Source organism: Amblyomma mixtum, chromosome 2 (genome assembly GCF_055824585.1).
Source record: "Amblyomma mixtum isolate Tamu chromosome 2, ASM5582458v1, whole genome shotgun sequence".
Lineage (NCBI taxonomy): Eukaryota > Metazoa > Arthropoda > Arachnida > Ixodida > Ixodidae > Amblyomma > Amblyomma mixtum.
Window position 1 is genome coordinate 308,372,118 of NC_143013.1, and position 19,216 is coordinate 308,391,333.

The following is a 19,216-nucleotide window of genomic DNA, read 5'->3' on the forward strand; positions in this document are numbered from 1 at the left end:
GAGGGAAGTCAGTTTAAGCATTAATTTCTTGATTACTCCGTGATTATGCGAGACAAGCACAGCTTGTTCTGTGTTCTAAAGCGCCAAATCGAGGAACACTTCCTCGGCGTCCGTGAGGAGCACCTGCGCTCCCAGCACCGGGCCGCGACGGACATCTCCAAGCTCCTGGTGCTGGCTCTCTCTCCCTCTCGAGCCGACTGAAAAAAATTTCAAGCCGTGAACAAAGGTTGGTTGGGGAGCTGAAACGATTCCAAGGAAAGTTGGGGGAACCTGAATTAATTTCAAACCATGAAGAGTCGCCGAGAGCTTCGCGGTCCTCCGATTGTTGTAGACCGAAACCCCTGCCGACGCGCGCGCGAGCGCCCGTGCGCAGGCGCCGGTATCTGACATGCACAGATATCTGCGCCCCGCTCGCGCCTTCTTGCTCGTCGCGCCTCGCGCATGCGCATACAGGTTCCAGTGTACGCCCGTGCGCGTAGGCGCTCCGCCTGTATGCCTAGGATATGTCCATCGAGTTAGCGCTTAAGTAGTCTTCCTCTTGGCGTATAATATCAAAAAGTCAATCCCAGATGTAGTGGAGAACTAAAGAGAAAATCTGCAGCTTTGTGCAAAGTTTGCGCCCTCTCATTTTGCTCACGACTGTACAAGCTACACAGGACGTATAACTGGCAAGTACAAACCTAGGCGTCGCGCTCGCTCCGATCGGACCCCACGCAGCGCGTATGCGCAGATCGACGACCACCACGTGCCGTGCCTCGCGCCTCGGCCGACCCTCATTGCCATCACTTGGGATGCGCTGTCGCGAGACGCCGTGAAACACATCGGAACGCCTCTCGGATGCTAGTTAAAATGTAGTTAAAAGGTAATGCCCAGTAGCAATCTTACACTGCATGGGTGGGCGGTTTGACCATACCAAAGACGAAGCTATTATGGAAAAGGGGGAAATAAAGGAGCAGATATTAAAAAAAAAATAAGTGACGATGCGCAGAACCAGCACCAGCTGGCATGCGTTAATGATTGCGCGGACGCAAAGTGGCTGCGAACACAAACATGTCTTACCCGGGAATATACCCGGGAACCTTCGCTCTGCTTTCTTCGCTCTCTTGATGAAACATAGCGCGATGCGCCAGGCATGAGCTGCATGCACAGGTGGTGCTGGCAAGCTTTATTCAGCAAAGAGCTTTGCGCCCCCTGAACTGGGAGAGGCCCTCACTTCGGTGCTCCTACGGCCTTAGCTGTTTGCTACGCCCGCTGAATTCGCTGTATTGGTCTTCTAGGCATGAGCTGGACAGCACGGCTTCCTACTGCTCAGGCGGTGGATTTGAGATTTTTGGCGCGGCCTGCGTGCTCTGTCAAGCCACGGCCGGTCTCGACGCGCGCGCTCTCGAGAGAGCGCGCGCGTCGAGACCGGCCGTGGTCAAGCCCATGTACCCTGCATTGTATCGCACTACATGCACAGGGTTGTCACATGATCCCGCCCCCATGGGATGTCACCCCGTGCGGGGCTCTGCCCAGCCTTCCGCCTGCCCCCGTCCTGCCCACGGGCAGGACTGTTGCCAGTACATTAAAGAATGAATAACGGTTTGGAACGCAACAGCGATCTAGCCAAAGGCTAGCAGGTTTTCTCGCGTCAGAGTAAACGGGGCGGAAGACGGAGTTTTAGTCACGGGTGCAGAGAATTGATGCAGTGGTTGAAAGTCTGGCCTTAGTTTCGAGCCGCAATGTGAGCTCCTGCACAAGCATGCGAAGCCTATTCTCTGCGTAAACTTCAGAGATAGTAGTAGTAGTAGTAGTAGTAGTAGTAGTAGTAGTAGTAGTAGTAGTAGTAGTAGTAGTAGTAGTAGTAGTAGTAAAAGACTTTTATTCGACCATGATTTATATGCCGAGCATGTCGACCGCCTGGGCGACCAGAAGCCGCTGTTCTTCTTCCCTTTCAGCGCCAAGCCAGTCGAGCCAGGTGGTGATGAATAGAGAGGGTGGGGGGAAGGAACCCGACTGCTGAGCAGCCGGGCAATAGAAGAGGCAATGGGCCAGGTCCGCATAGATACAGGGGCAGTTGGGACAGGAAGGGTCCGATCGATAGCGATAGAGGAAGAGGCGGGACGGGGTGATAACTGCATTCATCTGAATGTGCCGAAGAAGGCGAGACTCCGGCACCGTGAGTGATGGATGAGGGGGAGGGTAAAGGCGTTTGTCGAGGCGGAGCTCAAGGTAGACCTCTTTTATGGTGCGGCGAAGGGTGAGTCTCCCATCGTCCTCCGAGGGCTTGGGCCAGGGGATCAACGGTGCCCGGAAAAGTGTGTCGCGGGCGCTGATGGGCCAGCTCATTGCCGTCAATCCCTGAATGCCCAGGGACCCAGCGGAGGAAAACGATGGAAGGCTGCAGTGCGGAGACCGCTCGTTCGACCTCCTGTTGGAGAGAAGGGGTCAGGGTTCGTTTCTGTATGTGGTGTATAGCAGCTTGTGAGTCTGAATAGACTGTGTACTCTTGGAGAGAGGGAAGGAGGGCAAATGACTGGAGGGCATGCGCAATGGCGAGAACCTCGAGGGACAATGCGTCTGGAGGGTGTAGATACGGCCCGCTGGTGTGGGTTTCAGGAGCAGGGAGGTGTGGATGGTACAGGGCGTAGCCGCAGGAACCTCGAGGAGCCACGAAGGAGGCATCCGTGTAAGCTACACCCTGGGTATCAAAGAGAGGGGAATGGTGCTGTGCGGCCGCATGACGACGTCCAGCGTGCAGGACGGGGGACATGTTGGTCGGGAGGGGAAGGATACGAAGATTGGGAGCGGGGGTGGGAATAGGAGAGGTCAACGGGGAGATTGGAATGGGCGAGATACCCGCTTGAGTCAATAACCACTGACCCTGATGGGTAAGGGAAAGCCGGGCAAGCTGCGAGTCACGATGGAGACTGAGAAGAGAACAAAGAGGATGGAAGAGGCCTGTGGCAAAGAGCTTAGTGGTAGAGGTAGTGATAGGGAGGTTGAGAGCTGCCTTGTAGAGGCCCACAAGGGCAGTCTCGAGAGCGTTAAGTTGAGTCTGAGTGAAGGAAGCGTGGGGTGCAAATTACAAGACCTTGTTGAGGGCCAGCGCGTGGGCAACTCGGCACGCGTGAGCCTCGTGGAGACCTGAGCGTCGAGTGACCACGCGCCGCAGGAGGTGAGTTACAGAGTGGCAGGTGGTGACAGCGCAGTGGAGGGCTTGCACATTCTTAGCCGCATGCAAAGGAAAGCCAAGAACTTTGCACTGTGTGACGACAGGAATGGGAGAGCCAGAAAGGTGGAGAGAGACGAAGTGGTTGTGTGAGCGCTGGTAGGAGGAATGGTTGAGAAGGAGAAGCTCGGATTTCTCAGGAGCAGGAGAGAGGCCAGTGGTGGTGAGAAAGGAGTCGATGAGATCTAGGCCACGTTGCAGGGTGTCCTGTACGTGACCGGGAGAGCCAGATGAACACCAGAGTGTGATGTCATCGGCGTAAAATATATGATGCAGGTCGGGAATTTCAGCTAGCTGGGAGGCGAGAGGGGCCATAGCGAGATTGAAAAGGGTAGGAGAGAGCACCTTGAGGAGTGCCACGGGTGAGGTGGTGTGGGTTAGAGATAGGAGTGGTTAGGTGAACGCCTTCGTCAGGAGAAGATCGAGCGGGTTCGTTCATGCAGTTGTTCCCGGCGACAGCGCAGTGTCCCGGATCATCGAAAAATACGTCGTGTCCTGTGATGATGGCTTTGTGGTGAAATTTTCGGATTTGTGTGACGGGCGTAGTGAAGCCTTAAAGGGCTGCAAGACGTTAAGTTTCCTTTCGGTATTATCTGGGCTTCCAGGTGTTTTACTGCAACCAAACGTAACTGATTTAAATCTCTGAACTGGTAAGATAAGACGTATACACGCTTTGTCAGAAGTTGCTTTTCGGAAGCCGGATTTACTTCGAGACCATATCATGTGGCTCGTTACACATTCCAAGAGTGCCAAACCTCTTGAAGTTGGTAGCTAGGAGCTCTGGTCCTTCCTCCTCCGAGGTTTAAGACTACCTCGAATGCTGCAAGAGCCTCAATACACGGCTTACCGCCCGGGCTTTCGACAAAGGCTGTACGCCTACTTTAAGCATGAAACCGATTTTACACGCATTTCTGTTTTAATTAAGCTACTTTCACCCCCCCCCCCCCTTTTCTCCCTGTCTACGCGTGCTGTAGACGTGTGCAAAAGAAGTATAGAAGAGTGATATACTTATCGTGATGATGATGGTGGTGATGGTACATTTCGACGCTTCTCAGTATGAGAAGTACACGACCTATGCGACACAGTTCTGCAATCTGATAAATATTCCGTCTTGAAAAAGAACTTGTGTGATTAATTTTGGGCTAAGCAAACTTTAAGGTGGAACAGCATGTATTCTCGGCATTAATTACAACTGTGCGCAGCCTGCGCAATAAAATTATGCTCATGCGCACCGCTGACCTACTCTTGCGCCAACTACGCAGTCTCGCAAAGCCCTGTATAGCGAAATTCGCTATATTTATACTGTACACCCTCAAGTGAGGCAGCCGAGTAGCGCTTCTTCCTTTCACGACGTAAACGCTTAAATGTTTTTGAGACAAAGAGTCTTTATTGAATGAAAAACAGCTCGTCCCAGATAGTCGTTCCGCACGAATGCTGACCGTTGTGCTGGCAGGACGATTACACACATTTTCGCGTTTGACCAGGAAGGCATACAGGCAAAGTGAGAGAGGAAAAGGGAAATAGCGAAACAGGTCAAAGGGCGACGCCTTGGAGCAGTCAGAAGAGCGCTGCTCTGACTACGTTCTTGTTACCGCACATTTAACATGCTTCGAAAGACGCATCAGTAAAAACATTTTTTTTTTCGCTTCTTAACAACAACGCCGCCAGCAGTTTTCATGCTCGCGAAGGAGCTCACGTTAAACAGGGTTATGAGGTGTACGTAAACAAAAATGCGTGTCAACGCATTAGCTCTTCTTTTTTTTTTTTTTTTAAGGTGTGACGTTGCAGCCCTGAGCAGCAAGATGGCGGAAGCGCACAATGGCCGACGACACCACTGCATCGGCTCTGCACAGCCAGTGCTTGTCACAACCCCGGCACAAAGTTTGCGAAGCAAAGGCAGAGTTCTCGTTGATTTGACGTCGAGGTTTACCGGTTGACCTTTCGGTATGCACACACACGGCGCTAGTTTCGTACTTTGGCACTGGTTGATCGTCTTGCGGAAGTCACTGCAACCGCGTCGTCACACTCGGTCACTAGAGCTTGGCACTAGCTCCGCCTTACGACGCACTGGCACGCCGTCAGCGTGACGTCAACGTCGGCCGGTGAGTGCTATTCACAGTTCCGCCCGTGGTGTTGGGGCGGATTCTCTGGGGGTAGGTGTGCGCCACTGTCCTCCCTCGTTGAGTCGCGACCCGCGCGCAGCGCTCTGCTGGCCTCTCACCAGACGGAGCACTTCTTGGCAGGGTTCATGCGGCTCATGTTGGGGCAGTTGTAGGCTCGCGAGAAGTCGTAAGAGTTGGAAAGCGGGCCCAGCACCCTGAGAAAACCGAGGCAGAGGGGAACAGAGGGATAAATGAGAAATTTCGAAAGGTTCCATTAAGTCTCCCACATGCATTCGCAACTGGCGAAGGACAGGGCTAATTGAAGAGACATGGGAGAGGCCTTTTCCCTGCAGTGGGCGTAGTCAGTCTGATGATGATGATGCATTTCTATTTCAGTATCCTGTATTTGTACATAGTGCATATCACCACCCTAGCCTATCCTTTCTTACTATCGCTCCCCCCTTTCTTTCCCTCTTCCTGTCCTTTTATTCCCGCTAGCCGCCGAAGGTGCTTCAGGTTTCGATGGCAGATGCCGCGGCCAGCAACATCTTTTCCTTCCATTTTTTTATTAATAATAAATAGCCACTAACAACAACACAACAACAACATTAAGTCATTATAATACTCTACCAGAAGGCTTACGGTCCAGAAGCCAAGGTTTAAACTTTTTTCCCCCTGATACACGTGAAACCACGTGTTCCAATCAGGAGCTTGAACAACCAGTTGCTTAAAACCTAATCAGACAATAAATTTAATTAAATTTACAATTGCTTTTAACTGTTTGCATTCTTTAGAATGCAAACAGTTAAAAGCAATTGTAATTCTTTGCAATTGTAAGCAATTGAATTCTTTAGAATGCAAACCCTGCCATATCGGCAGACCGAAAGTCAGTGCACGCTTGACGAATGGGACGAGGCATGCTTTTTCCCTAAGGCTTGCCTGAGCGATAAGACGTTAACCCAACGCCACCAAACATGCTGCTTCATGGAGAAGCGTACTTTTGACTTCCTGCCTGTTGAACAACGAGTTGGCGATGATATCACAGTCACGTCATACCAACGGTAGAGAGAGAGAGTACGAACTGTGCACCGAAACTGTGAATTGTGCGAGTGAGCGCTCAAGTAGGAAGGAGTGAAAATCATCGAAAAAAAAAAAACAGCTACGCGAGCGATGAGCGGAGTGAAAGGGTGGGGAGAGAAAGCTTAACAGAGCCCACGCTGAATGCAACACAGTTAGTCACTTAATCCGAGTTCAAGCCGAGGTTAAGGTTTCAAAACAATCAGTGGCATCTTTTTTACTGATAGTTTAGACGGAAGACGCAAGATACCCTCCGCACTGTTCTCGTTGTACTGCACTAAATGAAGCAGGAATAAGCAAGCCACTTCATTTTTATAAATGAAACACGCGCATGCGAGTTTCATGAGAGCAGTGAGTTTATACTGAAAAAGATGAAATAAGTAATTTTTCTGCACGTAATGAAAGGTGCAATGTATTTTTTCAACGGCTTTTGTAGCATAGAGAGTGCAATGTTTCTTGCCAGGAGGCGAGGCCTTGTCAGGCGTAGATGAAACACCTTTTGCCTCGTCTTCCTTGGTATATTCCTCTTTTAAACTTTCTTGGTCATGATGTATACTTGCTTTCTACCAGAAATGAAGTGAATTTGAAATTGAAGTTCTTGAAAAAAAAATTAAGAGTAGGGAAAAGGTTTTCTCATTGCTCGGAGTGACCTATATAAGCGTTGTGAGAACACTGGTTCAACCTGATAGTTCCGGGGCTGTGGACTGACGTCCTGATCTTATTCAGGGCTTCCTCTGGTCTCATCGAGCCGCACCATATCTGCAGAGAAAGGAGGACCGGCATGAGGAAGTCGCTTGTTCTACGCAGTCGACATGCAACTAAGATGGCGAATGGACGAAGCGAAGGAAATTGTACAGCGATAATGAGCAAAGATCAAACACAATAACGTTGAAGCCTAACCTCGAAATAATAAAAGACAGTAAAGAAAAAGATTGCATGCAGCAGTGAACACGAAAGCACACGTGTAAGTTTTCTTTCGGTATTTATTGTAGCGAAAAAGAACGGTCAATGTTATTCGTGCGGCAAAGTATTAGGGTCCCCCCCCCCTCCCCCCCTTTGAAGGTAGCGTGATCCAATCAAGCAATCGCAGCGTAACGCTCTCCACTATCCCAACCTCTCGACTCTGATTGGCGACCACAGTTGCCCCTCGTCATCCATCTCGTCCGCATTTTATCCACATTCCCTTTCCCTCCCTCCTCTTACCTGCAAACAGAGAGGGGTATTTTCCTCTCTCCACTTCGCTTCCTTTCCACCGAGGCTCAGTTTTTTGGGAAAATGGGCGTTCTATTGCCAACGCATTAAAAAATACTGCAGAGGACCCGATGCGGAATGCTTTGGTCGTGCTTTTTGCCGGGCAGTGCAGCAGAAAGACAATGAATGAAGTCGTTCCATTGAATTTAGCATGCGGCGGAGGTACAACACCCTGTTGCGATATCCCAATGGTCTCTTCTCATGCTGAGCGTGTATAATTTGATTCCGCGTTATCAGCAAGGAGCGATGAGCGACAGACAACCATGCACTGGCCACTCCAGTGGTGAACGGACGTTTTTTGTTGTATGCATCTTGTCAGCACGTTGTTCCGCAGCGCCACCAAAGCTGCGAGGCGTACATAGGAAGCGAACTGTGTACCTGGGCGTAGTTGAGGAAGAAGAGTTGGTCATGGGTGAGGTTGATGCCTGGAAGCAGGGGCTCTTCGCCGTGGTGCTTGACCCACTTCTTGTACGCCTGCGGAGGGTGGAAAAGGGCGACGAATGTACTACACCTTCGACGGGGTTGACTTGGGGCACAATGCTGTTTTGCACTGATCCCCAGGTTTCCAGTGTTGACGAGGAAAAAAATTTGCCCTCGGAACATTTGAATTTCAGCGACGGCTGGCATAGTGGGAAACGCTGATGCCAGCTGGAGCGTCTAGTAACTCTAAGTAGCGCCTTTTGCTGCTTTTGCGTGACCAGCCAGCGCGGCGTGTTGTCATATCGTCATATGTGATGTCATTCCATTATGACCTATCAGCGTGGGGAGTTGTCACGACTTCATCGTGACGTCATCCCATTCCGAGATCGATTCTCCTGGTGTGTTACAACGCCGACAACGACGGCGCTGAAAAGGTAAACGTGTTCTTAACAGCTGTTGCTGTAAAGCAGGGTATGGAAGCATAGACAGGACACAAACTGGACATCATGGTTTATTTCTCATTTCCTCATTTCGGAGTCCCTCTGGTAGGGAAAAGCCGGAAGAAAAGACTGAAAAAAAGAGTGAGGGATTGCCTGTCCGGGCATAGACATATCAGGCTTAAACCAATCAAAATAAATGAACAGGAGCTAAAAAACACAGAGCCCAAAATGTTATTTCAAATCAAACATCAATTAGAAGATGAAAAGAGGCATCATGGTGTGCTTTGAGTGAAAGGGCAAAGTGGGGGACGTGCACAAGTTGACTCATTTCAGAAGAGAAAGCCAGGAGGCAGGTGCCACAAAAACAAAAAAGAATAAAATAAAGCTCCAGAAACGACAGGTTATGTGTAAAAACGCAATACCACCCAAAACCAGGCGAAAACAAAATAACAAAAGAAGGCCCGAGAAGAAAGGCAAGGAGTAAAGAGAAGACACGAGGGGTAGAGTAAACAAGAGAAGATGACTATAGTATGTGAAGCCAAACACAATTGGTGCACAAAGAAAGTAGGAAGGAAAGTATATGAAAAAAAAAAGCGAAAACAAGAAGGGAAAAACACCTGACAAAGATAGGCAGTGAGACACTGTGCTTCATGGAAAAGCTAGTGTAACGCCCTCCCACTTGGGTCTGTGGGCCTTGCAGCTCATTACCGTGAGCCTCACATAGCGGTGAAGGGAGGAAGAAGATCAAGGTGGAGAATGTTTTTATTCCGCGGGTTGCACTGAAAGTGAAGCATCCACCCTCGCCAGTGCAGGAAGGACTCAGGGGACGTGGGAGGCGGCAATTCGGGCACCACGTTACCCTATTTTTTGTTTTTATATTAAGAGAGTTGGTTTGATGGTTCTTGGTATACGTGAAGCCCCGCGTCATGCAAGACGCTGTTATGAATTTTATGAACTCTTTGAGACACCTACTTTACGCAAAAAAATTGCGTGCAGACCGATAAAAATTGGGAAAGACACAAGATATCAGCAGTGGCGCTAAGTTTGGATCGCCTTCGCCGGGAGTCTTGTGCAACAGCTGCCGTGTCCAGGCACGTGTTTGAGCAGTTCGTGCGAAGTCAGTATCGATGTCTTCTATGTTCTTATGTGAGTGCATGTACGAACATTCTAATGCAGACAGAACTTTCAGTGGATTGCTTTGAACTCCATTGGCTTTGTTCTTTCGGGTGCACGCTTTTGTGATCTCCAGAAACGTTTATTATTTACAAGGGACCAATGTTTCTGTTCATGGATTGCGTCCAAAGACTACCGCCTTGTCATCATGGTTTTTCTGAGTCTAGTTGACCAAATCTGAAACAACGTCTTGAGTATCTGTATGCGCGTCTCTTCGAGGGTTCTATCATCATCTTCGTCTGAAAATAGTATTCGCATTGTCTAAAACGAGCCACCAGTCTCTAACTTAAAAACTGCAGTTCGGCAGAATGAGTACAGCGTAAACGTGTTGAAACACCCCCGGTGTACGGACAGCAGTGTATGCTGCCCGAGTATGGTGAAGAAAATGAAAAGGAATATTGGTTTTGAAGAAAGCAAAGACGCAGTAACTGTCTGGCTTCTTTGTGGACACCTCAACCGCGCCCTGAGGGAAAGGAATGAAGGAAGAAGAGAGAAAGAGGATATGTAGTGGAGGACTAGGGAATAATTTTGACCTGGATTGGGATGTCAGTGTGCTGTGCACTGACATTTTCTTTTCGTCTCCATCGAAACGAGGCCGCCGTGGATGGGATTGATCCCCGTGTCCTCGGGCTCTGGAGCCGAGAGCCCTAACCACTGCACCACCGCAGGCACTTGCATTGAAATTACATTAAGTGCCTTACCCTGCGCTTGGAAGAGGCGGCGTACCTTGAACTTTCTTTTTTTTCGTATCTTTGTGGCATTGGTTTCCCCCAGAAACCTTACTAAATGCTCATTTGGCTTCTTGGAAAATGCCCGCAGTAAATTCCGTGACAGAATTATGTGTTGCGCCTATTGTTTTTCTATTCTTGCCTTCCTCATGTTAAAGGGCACTTACCCCCCTACACCGCAAACCTCTTTGCACTCCACTTTGCTGGGAATACTCCTTAGTTGGATTGCATCCAAAATCGAAGGTGAAGTCAGGCTATACATAAGCTTAGAAAGCAAAACACTGACTGAACGGTTACCACTGTGTAACGTGAGATTCAGCTATGGCTGTGTACAATGGTGAATATACGGTAGTATCGTTTATTCGTTATTATTTGTCTTCTTCTTTGGCAGATCGCGCGTAACGTCACTATGTTGTCACTGCTTTCGGAACACACAGCGTGGTGCGTTGCCACTGTATGTTGCATATAGGCCATGCGGGACGTCCCTGCATGCGGATAAACCACTATGGCTCGTTGTGGTGACAACATGCGTGACACCACTGCGTGCTGAGAAATCTGTGTGGCTCCGCGTTACGCTGAAGCCGCGAAGCCGGAAAGCATGCCCTTAGCAGCTATCGCTGACAAGAAAAAAAAAATGAAGTTACTCACCCTGTATGCCTGCTTGAGCCCTCCGTTGTCAGCGATGTTCTCACCCTGTGTCATCTTGCCGTTGATCTGCGATGCAGTGACAGGTCATTTTTATTACATAATTTAGTGTCCTGTCTTTTGCTCGATGTTATGGTTTATTTTGTTCCTCCTGCTAATCCTGTGCCCCTTCGCTTGACATTCGAGCGTGTACAGTCACCAGCAAAAGTTTACGGGACGCGGGTGTGTTAAAATAAAAATTATTTGGGCGTTATAATGCAATCCAATCTCATGATGAAATGCCTGCAAGCCTGAGGGGACGTACGCGCTCCGTTCGCCGGTATACAGCAACGTGACTAAGCGACATGGCCTCGAGGAATCGCTACAGTACACTGTTCCCGAGAATACACATCGCTTAAACCTTTTCTGACGACTTTATAGTTAGTAAACATTGTGGTTTTTCAGTGTTTCAGGTGAAGGCTCCACAAGTCCTGTGTGCACCGGACTCGTTTTCTAGAGCTACCAACGCAGGAAAGGAAACCGTGCGAACGGGCCTGGGTGCGCTCACGTTCAGGTTGACGTCTTCGAGGACGTAGCTGGAGTACTGGTCGACCATGCACTGGGCCCTCTCGCGAAACGTCTGCACCGTCTTGTTGTTCCACCAGGGCTGCAGGTTGCCGTCCTTGTCGAACTGCCGGCCTGCGCCCGGGTGGTGCAGGTGAGCGAACACTTATTAAGGTGCGAACATAGGGTCGCAGTGCGCTTGTACACTCTAGGGAAGTGACCCAGATGATCTTAACTCCGCCCAACATCCCTCTATTTCTTTGCGAATGCTATTGACAACTTAAATTCTTGCGCTTTTCGAGAATCGCGCAAAGGTGGCGAAAAATAGGTCCCGCGAATAAATCTGGCAAAACATCTTTTTGCTATTCGGCAAAAGAATCTCTGAGACCAGCACATTGATCCTGCATTCAACTTGAACTGGAAAGTGCGGAGGCATCTCTACCCCCATCTCCCCAATCCCGTGAAAGTGAAGTGTTTAAGAGCTAATCTTCCTAACCCGTCGGCAGAGTTTGCTCGTTTTCGGTTCCTTTGCTTCTTTATGTCAAGCCTCTTTCCTCTTCGTGAAACATCTAGATTCCCGCGACGAGCCCCGAAGTCACCATGTATAGCTTTGGAAGGGATGTTTGTCTGGCTAAGGCTGCGGAATGCGGTCCGCGTTCTAGTTAAATATTGCCCAAAATGTTCTCCTTGGGGCCCAACAGCAGTCAGCGTGTTTTGTTTCTGTCTTAATGCTATGGCATTAAAAGCCTTATCGCGAAAAATAAGTGTCATCGTTCATAAAATTCGCCCATTGGTTGGAGAGAACTGACGTCACCAGACCGGATAATTCCCATTGGCTGGGGGGAAGTAACGTCGCCAGAGTGGGTAATTATCATTGGTTGGAGGTTAGTGACGTCACCAGACCCGAAAAGACGTCACATCCGGTAAAGAGATCAATGGCTTCTAATCCTGTCGAATTGTCAAGGCATAAAAGTAAAGTGGTGTCCCTATGATTTCTTTGCCTACGTGGGTTGAGCGAGAGGGGGGCGTCATGAAGCGTGACCCATGTAGCCGTTTCAGGAAAGACGCCAGAAACTAGAGTGCTGCCTCGTATACTTCACGAAACTTAGTGCCCATGAAATATTCTTAAACTGCGAGTTGAGCGGAATCCCCGAAATACTGAGCTCGAGAAATATATATGGTTTAAAGCAGAATCTCCCTCGCTAAAGATCCCCAGGTGGTCGAATATATTTCGGAGACCTCCACTACGGCACCCCTTCATCTCTTTCTTCTTTCACTCCCACTTGCCTCCTTCCCTTACGGTGCGGTTCAGGTGTCCGCCGAGATATGTGAGACAGATACCGCCCATTTTCTTTCCTCAAAAACCAATTTACCAATTTACCCTCTACACTTCATACCAGCTTATTTATTCATTGTACCCTTTGTGGGCATTTTTCTTGGGAACCTATATTAACTACGAGTGTTAGCGAGCTTAACGTAGAGGTATTTGACTTTTTAAATTACGTAGTAAGTAAAACTGTTCCGCGGCAATAAGGTCTTCATTACATTTTATTTAACTTTAAAACCTGTAACCTATAGTGGTATGACATGCGTGCAGAATTAAGACGCTGATGTTGCCTATTTTAAACTGTCTAACAGCCGTAACTTGGAGATTTTTTTTATATCTTCTTCTATTGCTTCACTGCTGAGATGCAGAAAACAAAAATTCATCATTTTAAAAGTTGGGAAATTGAAGCAATTCATTAAAAAAATGCAAACAAAAGGGCCTAAATGGAAACTTTTGCTTCTGTCAGTATCAACGTTTAACGCATACTTCTTCGTGCAGCGTATTTAATTAATAAAAAAAAAACGGAACACTTGTGCGAGTCGGTACGGCACTGTGGCGAACAATCCGGCCTGGAGCACAAGAATTTGATCTAAATTGTCCAGCAGCGCATGGTCAAAACCTCTGGCAGAACGTGTAGGCATGGAGGTGTGTCTGTTACCTTTATCGTCAAAGCCGTGGGTGATTTCGTGCCCTATGACGACTCCTATGCCTCCGTAGTTGAGGGACCTGCGGCACACATGAAGGAGGAGGAAGAGGGCAAGAAAAAAAAAACGAAAGAGAAATCTACAGCTCTTTCACTGCTGCTGGCATTCGAAGTTGAAGCTGAGGTTGATTTCTGTGTTCAAAGAAAGAGGAAACCGTGGCAAAAGGCGGTAAAGTCCGATGAGGCCGCAGACCCCCGTGCAGTTTACAGCAATGTGCGATTTAGAAATTGAAACAGCAGAAAAAGCAGATATATCGCAAAACGAACAAAATGCATGTACAATCGGGGACAACAGTAAATGACTGTGAACTACGCGAAGCAATTTTTTAAACATCTTACCTAAAAAAAAAAAAAAAAAAACACTTCCATAGCTGCGGAGACCTCGAAGCCCACCCAACAACTTCGCAGTGATGATTACTTTCACTTTTATCGTCGTGTGCCGTAGAAGGAAATGTTGCTTGTTCGCGAACAGCATTCGTAAGAATCATCGCAATGGTGCTAACTTCAAGCTTCTCGCTAAATCGGTCCTCACTGTGCCCATGGTCTAACGTTTGCGGATTTTCGGCTTTGTGAAGTGTAAGCAAAAGTTTGGGGATTGTTGACTCTGAATAAATGCTTGACGTCCATATCAGCGAAACGCAGCGACAGCGACCATTTATCCGTTGCCACGCTTCGCCTTCCCCAAAGCTCTATACTTGTTCCCTGTACTTGCCGACGTTATGGAGTGCTCTATGGCAAAGAAGAGAAGAACAAGACAGGCGGCTCACTTCGGAAAATGGTGGCTGTAGAATAGCGGCTGCAGAATGCCGGCGGGGAATACGATGTCGTTCTTGTTCGGATTGTAAAAGGCGTTCACCACTGCAGGTTCGGTCGTCCATCTGCGCGCGCAGAAAGAGAACCCAGTCTTAGTACGCGTGCCTGGAATGAACAGTAGTTGGAGAACGAAGCACCCCAGTGCATTACCATGCAGGCAAGGTAGGCTTCGCGCGTCACGCTTTCTGTGACATGCTAAAAAAACGAGAGTACGTTACCGTTACCCTTTACTAAGAAAGGTCCCCTTGCCTATTGTGCTCTAATGCACCGCGCATTGTTGTGGGCGCACGGCGTCATTCCAAAAGCAACGTATGCTCTAAGAGCAACCAGTATTTTTTTCTTTAAGCTGGTTTAGGGCGTTCTGAGCGCGCTGTGAATGCGCCTCGATACCAGCTCGCCCGTTCGTGGTGAAGACATTCATTGTTCGCTTGGTAGACGCCATTTCTGGGCCTAAGGCGTACTTTCCCTCATCTTGGACAGAGGCGGCGATGGGTTAGGTATAAATACCTTGCCCAGAGGCTTAATAAAAAGTTTTGCCGTGCCTATGGAATGCTCAAGCTCTAGTGCCGAAGAGCGGAAAACTTTACGCTGCGAAACTCTAAGCTTAGCTCGCTGCTCAATTCATTCCAGCGGTGTCACATATGAAGCATAAGGTGACACCCACCTGAAATAGGAATCTAAAGGTTATGTTGAGTGAAAGACTACGCAGCTGAATAACTGCCCCTTAACCTGAAGACTTGCGACTAACGCTGTACGCGTTTTAGGTGGAAGAGCGAGTCATTTTAGGGATGTGCAAAATTTTTTTAACGATCTTCCCTGGAAAGCATATTCTAACAAAGCAGGGTCTTGCCTCAAGGAGTAGCTTCTTTGCAAAGATTTACTGAAATGCATCTCAATACCTCAGCGAAGAATAAAAACAGTTAAGTTTCATCGCAGCGTAATAAACGAAGACAAAATGCTCATTTGTCTCTATAGTCATGAAGATAAATTAATCATTTATTCCTGTCGACAGTTTGTCCTTTCCTGCAAGTAGCGCATAAGATGGTATTAAGTATGGCTGTTAGGGTTGGGTTAAAAGAGAGAAGAGGAAGAGGGAAGGAATGGGTGTTAGCGGGTGTTCCGGTTGGTTGCCTTGCAATGGATGAAAACAGAAGAAAACTGTGCGTAATGCACATTCGCCTTCCTGAAAGCGTGCTAGTACGCTTCTCCACACGAATTACTGCTACGCAGAAAAGCTTGCTTTCCCAAATTTGTATATATTTTACGTTTTGAGCACGAAATGCTTTCCGCTCCTACTCTCAGCAAAATGCTGGCGAACATCGGCCATAACCTGAAGCCGAATTTGAGGCCGAACCTTTTTGAAACGTTTCGAAAGTTTCCGTCCAAATATCATCCAGCAGAAGACAAATTTAATATACAGCTTCGACGGGATTCGAACCAGCGCGGCATCAGTGGATCTAAGCTTCGTTTAGCGGCGACTCTGACCACCACTCGGTAATGGCCGCAACATCTCACACGATGTGCTGTAAACTGTTTCCTGTTCGCGACTTGACTCGTTCGTTCTGCGCTGCCAAATGCTCGTTGTTATTAGTGCTGCAGCCGGGGCCATGAAGAGGAGCCGGATGAGCCAAAAGACAGAAAGGCTCGACTGTGTCGTCGGTAACGGCAGCATAATATATGCGGCCGCACGCAAAGCAGAGAAGGTGGCCAAGGCGGCCTAACGTGTCTCTAAGACACGTTCAGTGGTCGAGTGCGATGTCAAATCAAGCAGTGAAATAAGCGAGTGACCCTATCGCGATGCCCAGCTCTAAAAAATGAACCGGCTGAACGCGGCGGCTCCTCAAGCCGCGAAGCCTGCCAGTGAGGCAGAGTGCGTTGCCCAGCTTAAAGAACGGAAGCGGGCGAATGCGATGGTATGTCCAGCAGCCAAGGGACGTGGCCGATACCCTCTGCCAGCATTGGAATGGGCAACACATTTCCTTCCGCGATGAATTTTATGCTTACACCTCCCATCGACGATGAGGGAGGCTATAGATTATTTACTGTGAGGAGAAATTCTAGGTCATGTCGTTCATTAAAGAATATAAATTACATACGGTGGCGGGCCAATGGAACGGAGGCCTGGAATGCAGTGCCAATAAAACTAAAGCTTGCCAGAAATTTTAACCTGACTCAGAAGTCATTTTTATTGTCTAATCAAATTAGGAAACAATTATTGCGTTATTATCTGTTTGAATTTTTTTCAAATGTTGGTCTTTAACTTACACGGTTGCCCTAATGCCGGGTTTTGTGTTGAACCGGTTATAACACTGCAGGCTGTCGATTCAAGCTTTTTGTATGAATTTTTTTTTTTCAGTGAGAAAGCTTTCATCTCACTTCAATATTGAAAGCACGTTAGGCGCAACAGCGAGAGCCTGGAAGGCGAGCTGTTGGGGTTCGGCTTGCAAACTGGACTTGTGTGATATGCGCCTGGCTCCAAGCGCAGCTTGAGACATCGCTGCGCGCAACTACGCCGTGCTCACTTCTCCTTGTTGACGGGTTGTCGCAGCTTGAGCTGGTTGCGGGTGGCCTCGAACTGCAGGATGTTGAACACGTTGTCCAGGTACAGGTCCTCGTGCACCACCAGCTGCGAGAGAGCGCGGAGATGACGTCATCGATCGCTGGCAGCTCGTAAATATATATTCCTCATCGATCTCATAAAACAATCAGCGAAGTTATCCTAATCAATAATGCTCTCTGTCTCCTCGGGAAAGCCTTGGAAGCGACTGGCATTCGCTGATAAAGACGGCTCACCGAGTCGTATTCCTTGGACAACTCGTACGGATTGGTGAGAAGGTCCGGATAGCCAATCCTCTCGTTCATGGCGTTGGCCTGGGCAGACAGGAACGAAGGCGTAGATCCTATAGTTTGGTGTGGTGTTTATTTATTTCAAAATGAAAGGGGAAGCCAAACCAAAAGGTAGTAGGCCTGACTAGGCCTTAGCTCCCTGATACAGGCGGCAGCACACACCTTTAGCGCCTATATAGGACAAGCAATGACAACAAATAATATAACAACAATATGGCACAAACAAGCATGAATTGAATACATCACCTGATACTTCAATCAGAAAATACAAATAAAGTAGCAGTATATATACCGGTTAGAGAGAAGACAGTAATGCACACGCATCAGTGACAAATTTTATGCCACAGGACGTTTACACGTAAACAAAGCCACTTGTCAAAAACATATTATAGCGAGTATAGGCCACGAAACTATACAAAATTCTCTTCCAAATATGTTTATATACATTTCTTAAATGCCTTAGTTGATGACAAGAATTCCCGTTCTAGTGAAGTTTGATTGATGACAAATGTCGCCTGGAAAGTTAATTTCTGTTTGCAGTAGTTAGTCCAAGTGATGGCCATCATGCTGCAATGCAAACTTTGAAAAATACGCGTGCGGCACTTCGTTTTTCGTAGCAAGAAATACATGTAGACCGCTATGTTCGGCAATCGATAGACGTGTGACGCACCTTCTCTTCGGCCACTTTGCGTGTCTCGGTGTCCATCCAGTCGTTCTCCTTGAGCAGCTCGTTGAAGGCCTCGCGGATGTTGTGGATCATCTCCAGTGCCTGTAGAACAGGAAGACAGGTAATTCTTCTCTCAAACTGCGCTCAACGAACTGGGAATTTAGTCAGGTCTGGATGAACTGAGTTATTCAATGTAATTTATTTATTTATTTATTTATTTATTTATTTATTTATTTATTTATTTATTTATTTATTTATTTATTTATTTATTTATTTTATTTATTTATTTATTTATTTATTTATTTATTTATTTATTTATTTATTTATTTATTTATTTATTTATTTAAAATAACTTACAGGGCCCGGAAGGGCATTGGGTAAGGGGGGCAAAATGACGGATTAAATGCGATAGGAACAACTAGTTAAATACAACGCGCAACACAAGGCAAAAAATGAAAAAAAATTGGAATTACACAGGGCAAATCGTAGCTACAGGACATACATCGCCACGAGCAACAAAAAGTAAAAAAACAGTACGAATGCATCGCAAGTGCCCAATACACATCTTAAGGAAAAGCAGTAGCCATAATAAAAATGAGAATTGATGAAACTGCACAAGAAACCAAAACATAATACATTAGCAACGAGGAGAAAAAGAACTTATGGGACAGAACAAACTATAACAAAACCCAATGTCATTAAAGAAAATGTTTGTGCAGCTGGTCTTGGAATGATTGGTGGTTGCAGATAGATGCGAGTGTCGGGAAGATCATCTTAGTAGTAGGAACTAAAGCTGGGACCTCCGAAAGGAATAAAGCGCACATACAGAGGCTATGTTATATTCATCGGGTAAACGTTGTTAAATGGAAGGTATCTGCAGATACGATAATTTTAAAGGAATCTCGCGTTTGGCGAATCTACAAAGCAGCTCGTGATCAAGGTCGGGCTGTGACTGCCAGGCACTTGTCAGCTGGCCAAACGCGGTGGCCAACCAGACCTGTATCAAGGCGTTAGTAAGACGACCTAAGGCACGAAAGTATCCTTCAAGATAAAGCCTAACCAGTGTATCTCAAAATTTAAATTATCTTTTATGTCACAGTCATTTGCATGTGTAATAATTTTGGGGTGACTGTCCTGATGCATTCCTAATGTATTTCAAAAAAAAAATTCGCCACTGTGATTTTGATGGGTTCTAAATGATTTTTTTCTCAGTAATGACATTCCGTGCCGTAACTCAAAATTTTCTCAATTCGGCAAAAATTTCGTATT

At 47.5% G+C, this 19,216-nt stretch overlaps 1 protein-coding gene across 1 annotated transcript in view; it reads right to left on the minus strand.

The window, feature by feature from the left end:
* Positions 1 to 4,627: 4,627 nt before the first annotated feature.
* The window catches only part of LOC149364889 (neprilysin-1-like), a 75,191-nt gene continuing 60,602 nt past the window's right edge, over positions 4,628 to 19,216 (minus strand). Inside the window, exons 12-21 of the mRNA XM_089570215.1 lie at positions 17,951 to 18,049; positions 17,227 to 17,304; positions 16,956 to 17,059; positions 14,388 to 14,498; positions 13,576 to 13,643; positions 11,595 to 11,725; positions 11,051 to 11,116; positions 8,020 to 8,115; positions 7,073 to 7,149; positions 4,628 to 5,528 (exon numbers count right to left, since the gene is read on the minus strand). Coding sequence (XP_089426341.1) covers positions 5,429 to 5,528; positions 7,073 to 7,149; positions 8,020 to 8,115; positions 11,051 to 11,116; positions 11,595 to 11,725; positions 13,576 to 13,643; positions 14,388 to 14,498; positions 16,956 to 17,059; positions 17,227 to 17,304; positions 17,951 to 18,049 — 930 coding nt within the window. The 3' untranslated portion in view covers positions 4,628 to 5,428. The remainder of the gene's footprint in view (positions 5,529 to 7,072; positions 7,150 to 8,019; positions 8,116 to 11,050; positions 11,117 to 11,594; positions 11,726 to 13,575; positions 13,644 to 14,387; positions 14,499 to 16,955; positions 17,060 to 17,226; positions 17,305 to 17,950; positions 18,050 to 19,216) is intronic.